The 13800-nt window shown below is 35.5% G+C and overlaps 1 protein-coding gene across 6 annotated transcripts in view; it reads right to left on the bottom strand.

Annotated features, from left to right (window-relative positions):
• Window positions 1-13800, bottom strand: part of TANC1 (tetratricopeptide repeat, ankyrin repeat and coiled-coil containing 1) — a 116645-nt gene that overhangs the window by 52905 nt on the left and 49940 nt on the right. For 3 of the 6 annotated variants that reach the window (XM_035332291.1, XM_035332290.1, XM_035332288.1), the window contains one exon: window positions 6328-6519. In XM_035332291.1, the coding sequence (XP_035188182.1) occupies window positions 6328-6519 (192 nt within the window). Of the gene's footprint in view, window positions 1-6327; window positions 6520-7717; window positions 7785-13800 lie in introns of those variants that run through there. The other 3 variants (XM_035332292.1, XM_035332289.1, XM_035332293.1) reach the window with 2 other exon arrangements.

Raw genomic sequence — 13800 nt, 5'->3', positions numbered from 1 at the left:
CTTTTTCAGTTGATAAATACATTAAACAGTTTAAATCTCAGCAGAGTTATGTAACAGTTGGCATGTTCCCTCCAGCATGTGGATGATCCTCTGTGTAACTATTTAAATATAAAAATTAAGGTCTTTCGTCTTACCCCATAATGCTTAAATTTCTTCAATTTCTTCTTTGGAGAGGTCCCCCTAGAAATCCAGGGAGACTTCACCACCTAAGATGTCACTTGTATACATGATTTCCTTCAAAGAATTCCAACAACTTTGGGGGCCATGACCTCCCTTTAAGAAGTCAATAATGATTGTTTCCCATTATGTTATATTTGCCAATATCCCCACTAACTCTATTCTTTCTTACAGTGGAATCAATTTCTCTGCTATGGACAGAAAAAACTTCTTCTTTCTGTAGTTCCTTAGAGCACAACTAGAACCTGACGAAATTTTCTTTAAAGAACTCTAGGAATTCTCTGGGTCACAGATACTGCCTGGCTCTTACAAGATACTGTAATCTTCCTGAAGTCTGCTGGAAAGGCATTGTGACAGGAAACAAACTATTGAGATTTTGGGAGGGTGTCAAGTATATATATATATGTACTTGATACATATACCAGATTGATTTACTAAGGATAATGTGCAGCTGCAATTGCTATTTACAAACAGGTTCAGGATATGATAATCAAAGGCAGCCTCAGCTGTAGTGATCATCAACTAATGGGTTTCAAGAATGATGGGAGTGAGGAACACAAATGGCAGAGTGCAGACAATGCCTGAACTTTAGGAGAGCTGCCTTCGGCTTACTCAAGGAAATGGTAGGTCTGATCCCATGGAAGATGGCTCTGAAGGTTGAAAGAAGTCAGGAAATTGGCAGGTCTTTAGGAACAGACTCTTCCCAAGCACAAAACCAGTCCATCCTGATACTACAATGAACAAATATACGTAACAGGAGATTGACTTGGCTCACAACTCAACTTCAATACAAAAAGACAGTATAGAGGAGCTGGTAGCAGGAGCAAGGGAGGAATTCAGAAACAATGCTAGACATGCTGGGATGATGCTATGAAAGCAAAAGGTTGCCCAAGTGTGAAACTGGCCAGAGAAATCGAAGACATGAGAAAGAGCTGTTATAATTAGAAGTAGTTCACTGGAGAAACACTGGAATAGTTGGGTTGGAGGCTGGTGTACTTTGTCAAGCACTGAAACCAGTTACCTAGACAGGCTGTGTAGTCTCCACCATTGAAAAGTTTTCAAGACCAGTCTGGATAAAGTCCTGAGCCTTCCCTCACAGGTGACCCTGCTTTGTGAGCAAGAGGTTGGCTTAGTGACCTCCTGAGATCCCTTTCAACTTGAGTTATCCCAGGAACGCTAAGAAACCCACCTTTCTCTGCTTAGGTTCACGCAAACAGCAAAAAGGAACTGCTTCCAGATGATCCCAAGACTGGAGCACAAACCTAAAGCCTTAGTTGAAACTAGTTCTCTTACCTAGTCTATTCTCAAGTGTCAGGCATGCTGATTAATTTGTTTATTGATTAAAACTCTTAATTTATGCTTATTTTAAAACTAAAAATTCCACTGTGCATTTATGGAAGACTCTTCCTGCAGTCATCATCTGCATTCCTAATGCCTTTTAAAATAGAAGTTGCTTCCTATCTCTGTTCAAGCATGGCAGCACGAACAATTTAGCTCAGTAAACATTTACTTCAAAGGCAGCAGCAGTCTCTTTAATTCACAGCATAAATTTCAACAAGCATTTTTTGGAATCTCCGTCATAAACCAGTATTTTCTTTCTTTTAATTGACCCTCCTAAATTAGAGTGCAATGAACTATCATCTCTGTAAGAACATGAATATTTTTTAGTTACATGGCTCTAAGTTTCCCAATTCAAGCAATGTTCATTCTAGCTTTATAGGAGAAAAAACTCAACTTACTGTGACACTTTTTTTCATTTACTGCTCCCCTTCCCAAACAAAGTCCTCCTGCTGAAACCCTTTTTCCCCTGTCCTATTTTTTTTCTGCTCCTTTATCCACCTCCTCAATGGACGGTTTCATTAAGGAAGCTTTTGACTCCAAACAAACCCGTAGCTTTAGTTCTGCCAATAATTTTTGGCTCTTTAGTAACTTAAGATATAGTTTCTCTCTTCCCTCCTTTTATAGTTACAGTTGAAGATTGAACTGGAGCCAGAAGCACTGGTACTCTTCCAAGCTCTTCAAACAAAAAACTCCCCCACCTCCTATGCAAATAATTAAAACACAATGTCACTCACACAAGGTTGTGCAAACAGCTTTCTGTGTTCCAGGGAAGAAGCTCAGCTTGCTCTCCAGTTTTGCCTGCCCATGGGTTATGAGATTCTAGGGGCTGAGCTACTTGAAGATCGATGGGCAAAACAGCAGCTATTACCACACGTGCTGCAGCAAAGATGCCTCTGTCAGTTGGGCACATTTGTCAGCACGTCTGTTCACTAGAATAGGAACAATAAAATAGCTAAAGTACTGATCTCTTAACATACGGAAACTGACTTCAGACTGATCAGTTCAAGCCTGAACTCCTACCCAGAGGGGTAGTGGACAAGAGAAAGGGAATGAAGAGTCGGATACTAGCAATCAGAATAACAGATTCAAAAAAAGACACTAAACCCAAATTCTGTGTTGGCTCTGGGGGGGCCCAGACTAGCGATTTCCAAATCTGTTCTGAACAGATACCTCTAAGCTTGCAAAATACTAAGGTCCCCAAGAGCTTTTCTCAGTGAGATTAGTCCAAACCTGAGAACTGATAATTACATAATTCATGGAACAGATAGGTTAAATGATGGAAAAAATCTTAGTTTAAAGGGACAGAACAAAACTAACACACTACCCACAGTACATCTGCAGCTAATACATTCTGGCAAAAGCATTCCATCCTCTAAATCATCTGGAGTAGAAAACTACCTGGAGGTATACAACATTCAAAGGGGGACACATTTACAGTAGAACATCTTTTCCTACCATTGCATATTACATAAACTAAACAGAAAACCGAAACAGCCTATAAGGTAAAATAATCCTTCAAAACTAGCAAATGTTCACTTGAGTAAGGATAACATGCTTGCCAGCGATGAGGCAAAAAGTATTTTTACATAGTTTTGAATTATAAATTAAACTGTTTGTTTGGATATACACACTACTTGAATGCAATTTTACAAACTATATTTTCTGCTGTTTCCTTTATCCCCCTCATAGTGCTGTTGTGATAATGACACGGTATATTACCAAAATTTTCTAAGATGTTCAGAATGTTTGCAACACCATTTGCTTAACAGGATACAGATAAAGAATTTGCTTTCTTTCAAGCACCATCTATCTATGAGCGTGCAACTTTCTAAAAAGATAGGGAATGAAATACAGAACATACTTCCATCATTAACTGAATCACTTTTGATAGAAATGCTATTTTTTCAACAGTTTTACACCATGGATAATCAGACTGTGAGCGGATGAAGCAGTTATGGAAGGAAAAGGTTTGTCCACATCCTACTCTAAATGATAATTCTAAATGATAACACACTGAAGAAATGACCAGGCATGGTACCTCTTGCTGTTCAGATAGTAGAGAATACAAGCAAAGAGAAGAAATTAAATCAAAAAACAACAAATCAAATTATATCCCTCAGAATTTTCAGATTAACACCCACTTGGAAATATGCAGCAAGAGCAAGGAAAGGAGAAGCAGTAAAATCTAGTTGTTAATTATTTTCAATTGAAGTTTCTACTCTTCTAGGCATCACAAACCAGAATCTAATTCTGTGAAAGAGTTTGAATGTTAACACCAGTTACACAAAAACATGAAACATTTTACAATGTATTTCTTACTGAAAAACTTTCCTCCACATACTATTTTAAAATATTTTAACCAGGAATATTGTTATTCACTGTTCAAATAAGCTTGATTAAATACCTTTTTAAATCAATGACCACAGGTGCAGGACTGGATAAATACAGTCTAGAGTATAGACACATTTGCTAGAAAAGTAGAAATGTATTAATTATGAAGCCTCAAAATTAGATGTTTTCATGATCATCAGTGTTAATAACTATTGGTTAATTACAGCTTCTATTTTTGAATTAATAACTCTGAAACACAAAGTCAGGAAAATCTGACAGATTTTAATTTACAAACCAAAATCTTTTAATAAATTATTCGGACTCAATAAAAACTTAGGAAAAACTCTTCATTAAAAAACGGGTAGCATTTAGTGATATACTCTTTCGTTATTACTCTTGAATATGCAGTATATTGCTTCAGTCTAGCAGATACTAAATAGAATTTCTATTCAAGGAAATAAGTTATGCAAATGTATCATGTTATAGTCCCTTCCAACCCAAACCATTAAATGTTTCTGTGATATGCATATGACCATCAGCATGCTTGGTTTATAAGAAGTAGAACTACAGAACAGAAACAAAGGTAGAACAAATGATGATATTTCAAGGGACATTTTTTTCCTTTGAAAATACGTAATGCAATAGAGCAAAGACGTTAAAAGGAATTAACAATATTGTTTACATTGAAATAGATATCCGTAAACTGGGAGGATTGAAGTTAGAATTTTATTCTACCACAGGTTAGAATAACTTATATCTATTATTCTACCACAACTTACATCTTTTATTCTACCACAGGTTAGAATAACTACATCTTAACTTTGCAACATTTCTTTAACTTCCCAACAATCATTGATGCTTTTATCCACCATATCCTGAAAAAAACTTAACCTGCTATTCTTATGCTACTGAACATAGTGCTCTGCAATCTGTACAGCCAGTATTCTCTTGCTTTCTATTACTCCCAGATGCTAGCTAGATCATTTACAATAAACCATCTTCCATCAGCTTTAATTTGTTGAAACGCAAAGGAATATCACAGTGCTACCTGCACCCCATCACCTGGTTAGGTATTTGTACAAAACAATGACACAAAAGCCATTGTATTCAAAGCATTTCATAAACTAATGAAATCTCCCCTCCTCCCACCTTTGTTTTGTCTATATATCACAGTGAAATTATTTTTAAAGGTGTTGTGAATACAGCTTTCCATTTAAAATTTAGCAACTCTTATACGTTTCCTGCAAGAGAAACAGAAGCCTCTACTTTGCTTATAAAAGTGCATCACTAATCCAAATGGAGTTACGAGGTTGGTCAGATATTATCTTGAAACTAGCTACAATACAGTCAGGTTTTCCCAACAGTAACGAAACTAGGAGTTAGATCCTGACCTTCCTTCAAGTCTTTGGCAAAAATCCCATTTCCTTCTACATTAAAAGGCAGGATAAAGTCCTTTGAAGCTGTTTATTACGCAAATCACTTGCAGCAAGAGACAAAACATCAAAATACTTTCCGTAACACAAAATTTTACGTAAACTATCAAATACTGACAGACAACTTAAACTGAGAACACTTAGCAAATTGTATTTACTATCCTCTGGTAATACTTTGAGCAAGGTTTTTTCTTTAATTTTATGTAAAATGGGTTGTTAATCAAGACCTTTCTCAGTGCTGACAAAAAACTTTGTTCTTAAACTTTATAAATTTTACAACAAAGAACTTCAAAACTGTTGAGTGTTTGCACAAGTATTAGGAATATGGACAATTTCACCTGACGCTCAAGCTTTGACCTGAGTGAACTCAACTGATGCTGTTGTGTTGGAATGATTTATATGTGCAGAATGCTGATAAAAAGGGAACCAGATGGAATACCTTATTTAGTAAGGCTCACACAGCCATTACTAACGATGCAACCTCTAAAAATTAGTAAGTTTCTTGCCACAACTTCAGCAGTTATTTAACTAATAATACTTTTATATGTGTAGATATAAGGAAAATAAATTAGCTTTAAACCACAAACTTTCTGAAACAAATACTGCCTTAATATTGTATACTTAATAGGTTTGTCAAATACTTACAATCATTAGTAATAACAGGTCACTCTCACACTGCTGTTAACATATATATGAACACGGAATTTTGCAGCTGTCTTAACTGAGTTACTAATCATAAATTATCAGTTTTAAACATATTCAGACATTTCAATAAAGGTATTTACTACACAAATTAGAATGATTATTTGCCATATGAAATAATACATTCCATTTAATCATCAACTATCTTTTCTCTTTCTTTTTTTTTTTTTTTTAACCTGAGAACATGCAAAAAGCCTTCACTCCTCTTGTTCTCATTGCAAAAGATTAACATGACTTTACTGTGTTACTTTATATAAAACATCAGAAAGTGTTACTTTTATATTGCGTCAAATCTGAATCAAAATACTACAAAGATTTGAGTTGTTCATTGGTTTTATGTTACCTGGGGACTTTTTGTTTGATCTTGACTGCATCAAATAAGACTGGCGTGGCAGCAGAGGTGAAGATGGAAGAGACATTGAAACTCCTTTAGCCAAGTTCATTCTGTAAGTATCCTCAGAGACAGGCTGATTGCCAATGGGGAAATCTGCATTGTGGCCAGATGTTGCAACAATCTCTGGGCAGGAGTCACCTGCTAAAAATAAAATGTTGTCATCTGTTATGTGATATACCAAAACAAGAGTCAGGCAGTTTCATTGAAATACAAGTATTTAACACAAAAAAATATACATTTGCCAGCACCAAGTCAGCACGATGAGACTGTTCACTGTGTACCCTCCACTGTAGAATCCAGGTAGAAAATCCGCTAGAAAAATTTAAAATACAAAACCAAGCAACATTTTATTTTACTGAAGTAAAGATAGCAAGAGGGAAGAAAAAAAAATCACTTTCAACAAAAAAACAACTTTTCAGATTTAATTCTCAGAGGCAAAACTACAGTTCTTATGAATATAAAAATTTCTCTACAGATTAAAGGTATATTAGGATTACCATGACATCCTTAAATTCAATGACTATCTGAATTTTATTTTTTTTTTAACTGAGAAGTAGCTAGAAGATAAATTTCACTGGGCGACTGCCCTACACTTAATTTAAAAGGGTCTCACAAAAAAGTACACTCATAGACAGTTTTGCCTTTTTATTTTTGTTGCAAAACAGAAGTCCAGTTATGTGTAATTTGATAGCTTCTTTTATTTTTTATTTATTTATTAAGTCTCAGAAACAAAGTATTAGTACACAACATACTAAGTAGCATATCAAAATAGGGAAATGCACTGAAAATAGACATATCCTGCTAGTGCAGAAAATGCAAGTTCAGCTAAATCAAAAATGTTTTTGAAACAACAGAAAAAATATATTGAATCATTATTGTGAGCAAAGACAGCAGAAATAGATATTGAAAATGCTCAGTTTTTCCTAGTCAGATGACAAAAACAGCTGAAAATAAAAGTCAACTAACTGCAGCTTTTTTTATACTCCAATTAGGGTATTGCTCAATAATTTACACAAATTCCTGTCAAAATTGAATTGGTGTGACCAAAGGCAAAAAAAGCAAAACCAAATTGATGCAAAGAGGAGAGACAGTACACAGAGTATTTTTTAGATTAATCTGTGCAGCAACAAGCAGCACAGTTGAAGTATGGGAATCCAAAGTACAAGAACAGACAAACAAAGGTAAAACAATTATTTTCAAATACGAACTTTCCATGTGTTTATTTTCTTACAATAAGGAAACATTTCAGTTGGATGTGCCTTTATAAGATCTGCCTTGTGAGAAAGAAAGTTGTGTTTTTGCAATAGAAGGTGTTTTTGCAGTGGAAAATTCCACTAACCTTGCATATTCAAAATTGATTGTGCAGGCATGACAGTAGCATAGCAGCGGGGAGTATGTTAAGCAGATAAGGGGAAGGTCCCGCTGTCCCAAAATAAGGAGGATAGCTAAGAAAAGCAGGATGAGCAGTGCAAAATCAGGAAAAACAAATCACAGGCCCTCTAGTCAAGAGAGAAGAAAGATTTTTTTTTTTAAAAAAAAAAAAAAAAAGGAAAAGGAGAAATTAACAGTTAGTCAAATCAAATTGTACATATAGGACATAGAAGTGTGTCAAGTAGGTTGTGAACCTGTATTACACAGCCAATGAGGAAACAGGGGAGAAATCAGGTTTCAGGTAATAAGGAATATGAGGTTATGATAAACTTTTACTGTGTGCTCCTGCTTGCGGGATAACTTCCATTGCAATTGAGAATAAAACGGCTTCACAAAAGATCCTATCTGAAGAAAATTGAGATTTTTCTCACAGACTTTCTTGTTGATTCCATTGTCATTCAACTGTTGTTGCCTTCAATTTGAAAGAGCTCTTCTCCTACCACAGTCCACTATAGGCATCCTTAAGTGCATACAATAAACTTCCCCACTGTGATAGAAGGCAAAACCCAAACTTGCCCTTTGAGAAAAGTAAAAATATTTTTGCCAATTTAACTACCACTCTCTTTTCAGAAGTACATATGGAGGATGAGAAAACCAAACAGGCCTGAAGTTTACAATCTAATTCTGTATTTCTAAAGCTGCAAAAATTTAAGCTATTGTGTTTTTTTTTCTAGACATACTATTTTCCTCTCAAGAACTATACATGACAGCTATGTAGATCTATTTGTAAAATAAATGACCTTGAAGAATGTTACACTAGAATCAAATTGTATTTTAAATATATATATATATATATATATATATATATATATATGTTAAACTTACTCTCTTACTCCTCTGAAGCCAACTTAAAAATCACCTTCCAAAGGTTCTCTTTGTTCAGACAAAATTCATAGCGACAGATAATCAGGTTATTATTTAAAGGAAACAGCAAGTAAGTTTAACCAAGTCAGGATAGAAATTAAGAACTAAATAACTAGCTTTATATTATTTTTAAAACTTCATTGCAAAAATTACAGGAGTATAACTATTGGTTTAAAGTCCTGGGAACTAGAAAAAGAGCTTCAACATTTGAGCAAACTAGCTGTAAAACACCAATCTTAAAAGAAAAACAAGTACTAGCCAAGTATATGACTAAAATAAAAATCTAAAAAACTTTAGAGGCTATAATTACATATCTCAGCATTTTAAAATCTCATATCTACATCACTGAGTTCCCATTATACTTTCAGTGAAATCAAGAAGCTAAGGATTTTTTTTCTCAGTTCTGTTAGAATTAAACTTTGACAATAGCTGTTTTTAAACACAGACTTAATATTAGGTACGTTATTGATTATGCAATACAGTACATGCAAGTTTGCCTCATAAATTGTTGAAGAACACAAAGAAAACTGTTATGATGCTCATTTCAGTTTTTCCTTTGGATGCAAACAAAAAGCAAGGAAGTAATACATTCATACAGGTGACTGCAATGACAAAATACTGTTGTTGTTTTTTTTTTTTGTTTGTTTGTTTGTTTTTTAAATGGATATGTTGCCATAGGTGTAATTTGGAATTTGTATAAGTATTCCAGCTGGAATGCTAGAGAGAGGATGCAAGAGACAAGAGAACAAAGAGCGGAAATTACTTCCTCCCCCTTCAGGGTTAATAAGTCCACCTACAACTCTCTTCTACCATGAAGGAAGCAAGCAGTGTTTAACTCATTGTCTTCTTAATAAAATGCATGAATTTTAATTTATCCTTCTCTATTGTATATGAAATGTTACACACAATGGAAAAGCCCTACAAAATTTAGTAACACAGGGCTAAATACAGTTTTGTAGCATATCTCTAAACAATAAATTTAGATTATTTGATCATGACAATAATTTGAAACATGTTTTACAGTCTGTATATATGCTATTGTCTTAGCAATCTTTGTTACAGCAACACTGTTTCTTCTTCAGATTTTGTTTTCCTGACACCACCAGAGGTACTGTGCAGAGAGGTACAAAGATTATGGCTTGGACTGTAAGAGTAGTATGATTTAAAAATAAACAGAAATCCAAAATGCATGTAGAAATTCTCCTTTTCAATCACTTCTTTTTTTTTTAATTTTACAAGTTTCTGCTTGCTGTCGTTCATACACCCATGCTGTTAAGATACTATAGCTCTTTAACTAGAGCAAAAATTCATACCTTGAGAAAACCCAACCATATTGACTTCAGTCTATGAGGATATCATTTCCTCAGTGATGCTGGAAACACTAATTAATTCTACTGAAGCAGAAAAAAAAGTAATTATAAATAAAAACTGCTAAGGATACAATGGAATAACAGAGGAACAAACCCTGTCAGACAGCTATTAGACATAAACCATTTCAAGAAAGCAGAAACTGCACAGTCCTCATCCAGAAACTTTCTAAAAAGATGTTAGCGGAAGGCTATGCTAGCTAGCAGACCAGCCCCACACCTGCAGCCCCAAAAAGCAGGCAACAGGAGGAGATGGTAATCAGAGGTCCTGCACTGCAACCTGCTCAGCACCATCCCAGGCACAGGCACAAACCGGATCTTCTAGGGGAAGAACTCCCCACAGATCCCAAAGATTCAAGGACTCTCACAGTAATAATAAATGGAAACCTTTAGTGATTGAATGCTAATACCTTAAGTGGATTCAAAGGGTTGTTCACAAGGAAGTAACCTGTTGATGCAACTAAAAGCAACCTGCAGTTAATGAAGCCCTCAAGACCCCCAACAGGTGGAGGCTGGCAAGAAGGTGCACAGCACAGAAGCTTGCTTTGTTCTCTCTTCCCAAAGCATCTTCTTATGGCTGGCCTTCCCACTGTCTCTCTCCCTCACAACCATACACATGCTCTACCCCCCACCCTGAGGAAGCAAGGGATAAAAAAAGCAGGGGAGTGGGTGGGAGGGAGCAGAGAGCCACAAAGAAGTAAGCGTGTCAGGGGAAATAGTGCAGATTATTTGGAAATACATCCTGCCTCTAGCTGGTACTAGCAGGAGGCTCACCCCTGTCACCAGAGAGTGGGGTCACAGCACCAGGAACAGTGGCTTCACACCAAGGTAAGCTCATGAGATGCTGAGTTCCCACAGAGACAGCCCAGTGCAGCACCTGCCTCAGAGGAAGCAACTTTATAAAGGCTTGTGGGTCTGTATCACAGTGAGAGCTGCAGGACTAAAATCAGAGGCAAAAATCTTTGGATGCAGCAGATCACTTCCTTAATGTCTTGGTCCTATGGGATCTCCTAAACCAACCTACAGATTTTCTTATTCTAGCAGTGCAGAATGAAGGCATGTTCTATATCTACGGAGGTAATGTCATTTATGGCTGGCTATAGCTCTATTACTTTTCTGCTTATGTGGGCTGACAAACTTCATTTTATATACTTACAACATCTTTTCTTAAGTCTCAGAATCTATTCTTTATACTTAATTTATCCTAATCATGTATTTTCTATTTTGTATAAATTGAGATGATGACCAAACCTACACATTTTATCCAACTTACACAAAAATTCCCATAAGATACTTGGATCTACATAAATGACAAAACTGACCCAAAATTAGCAAGCCTGACAAATCCATAAGGTAATAATACTTTATGCTTTCTACACAACAACTTGATATTAATGAAACAGTACTAGAAAATCATGAGAAATAGCTGTCAAATTACACTTCTTTTGTAACAATGGCAGAACGTAATCAGATATCACTGACTTAAGAATTAAGCTATTTGTTACTAACTGAAAGGTTAATAATTTTAAACATTTTAGCCACCAGAACAATGCTGTTTATTGCTTTAAATTTACATTACATTTCTTGGTCTCTACCCCAGTGTAAAAGAGACAAGCATCAGTTCTGGAATAGGCGGAAGATGACATCTCACAAGTTTTCTACTGATGTCAAATTAAAACATAAGGAAAGATCCTGTGAAGTCTCAGTTCCTATTTTTGAAACCCTCTGAGCTGCATATTTTCCACTGCCTGGACAACAAAGTTTCATAAACATCAAACAACCAGAGGTCTTACTCAGTGGTCAAAGTAACCATAGAAAAAACTTAATAGCTTTAAAAACCACACACCAAAAGCTTTGAGAATGAAAACCAAATCCCAGTTTAGTTGTACCTAGGGATGCAACTGAAAGGCTTAATCAGATTAACAGATTTTTTTTATTATTTTTTAAAAATACAAAAAGATGGAAACTACTTTACCAGAATGCATGTAAGCTAGAGTATTGTGCTGATGCTAGAATTCAGGTTATTTTATCATAAAGGAGCAGGATCTCAATCTTCAAAACAGTGAAAGCTAAAACCGCCAAAACATAGATTCATTGACTAGGTCTAAATATTGACAGCAACTGCAGGACAGACAATATTCTACAGTTATCTCTCAGTATTAAACTCTGAGATAGACAATTTGTCCTCTTTGAAACAAAGGAGTCCTGGCCCATTTAAAAATATTTCTGACATAAAACAGTGTTATACCAGAAGTAAACTTAAGTTCTGCTTAAAGACGCTTTAAAAAAAGCACCCTATTGCTTATAAAGCTTCCTAGCATGCACCACAGGGTAAAGAGCACCAAAAGCACTTTTAAAATAAACAAGAACTTGACTGTAACTGCCCAGATCTGACTAGGTAGGACTCTGGTACAAAGAAGCTATAAGCAAATGTTGCTATGCAACAGCTGCAAACTTCACACTTTCCTAACACTTTTGGGGCAGGAGACTAGAAAGATAAAAACCCGGGTGCAACAGCAAACTTCCCTTGGTAAAAGAGAATATTAACAGGACTGGTGTAGGACTGCACGACTACCAAGGTCACTGCCAGCTTATATCACCAATTCTCAGAGTTCAATGAACAGTTGAAAAGGCAATAAATAAATCGGTATTCTCTACAGAAAAGAACACTTTTAGCGTTAACTTTAAAAAAAAAAAAAAAAAAAAGTTTTAAAACAGGGAAAGAAATAGAGATTAATAGGACCAATGAAGTTATTTGTATACATGTTCCAAGAGCAGGATCATGGTGTGTTCCCTCCCACCCCCTCTTCATATCTACGTGGGATTTACCACTGGAATTAGCTTCTGGGAAAAGACATTCACCACATAAAATACTCACTGCTCAGCAAAAAATGAGTTTAAATTCTTAAATAACTGTCAGCAGACACAGAATATGGGCAAAGCAACATAGAATAATCAAAAACAGCTCCGTATTTTAAACATGAAACAATGCCTCTTCTGTTGCAAGATATTTTTAAAGCAACAGCCAGAAGTCACACTGAAGCTTGAAAGTATTCCAGTAAAAGTTCAATGCTCCAGCTAGTGGATATGTACTTTACCTTTGCACTTAAAATTCAAAGCCTAACGTCATAAAGAGTTTGGACAGAAAATGCCAATTTAATTTGCGTATTTAGTTTTAAAACTATTAAAACTAAATAAAACTTCAAAACTTTAAACTATTTTATTTAATTATTTCAAGCCTTTCAATTTGCCAAGAGGGTATCTGAAGGTGTCACTGCGCTCAGCTTAGTTACAAGTATATTTAGTCAGATACCAATGTTTAATGAGACATAACGCATAAAACGTGGGGATCAAAAATCCATTCCAACTAAGCAAGTTCTTCACTGGCAAATAACCCTGAAAACACTAAATTTTAATTAATGATTAAACAAATATGGATCTTAATAAAAGATTATGCCTTCTTGCGTAGGAACTTCACTTGTAATGTAGCAATTTAGTTGCCATTAACAAAAAAAGAGTATCAGGCAATTTAAACACATTTAGGTTTATCATTCAGAGTGCTGCACTAGCACTGTTGGTCAGGCATATAACAGTGGCCTATGCTAACAGGAATGGCAGAAAGAAACAAGAATGGCAGAATATTATACAAGCGATCACAACTCAGCGTAAGTTACATGCCTTTGAAAGCCATTTTATATCTCTGTAAGAACACAGACTGTAACCCATCTCCTAACTAAATCTGAACACATACAAAAAGAGA

The sequence above is a fragment of the Oxyura jamaicensis genome, chromosome 7 (genome assembly GCF_011077185.1).
Source record: "Oxyura jamaicensis isolate SHBP4307 breed ruddy duck chromosome 7, BPBGC_Ojam_1.0, whole genome shotgun sequence".
NCBI lineage: Eukaryota > Metazoa > Chordata > Aves > Anseriformes > Anatidae > Oxyura > Oxyura jamaicensis.
The sequence above is the reverse complement of the archived record's forward strand: the minus strand, read 5'-3'. Positions and strand labels throughout refer to the sequence as shown.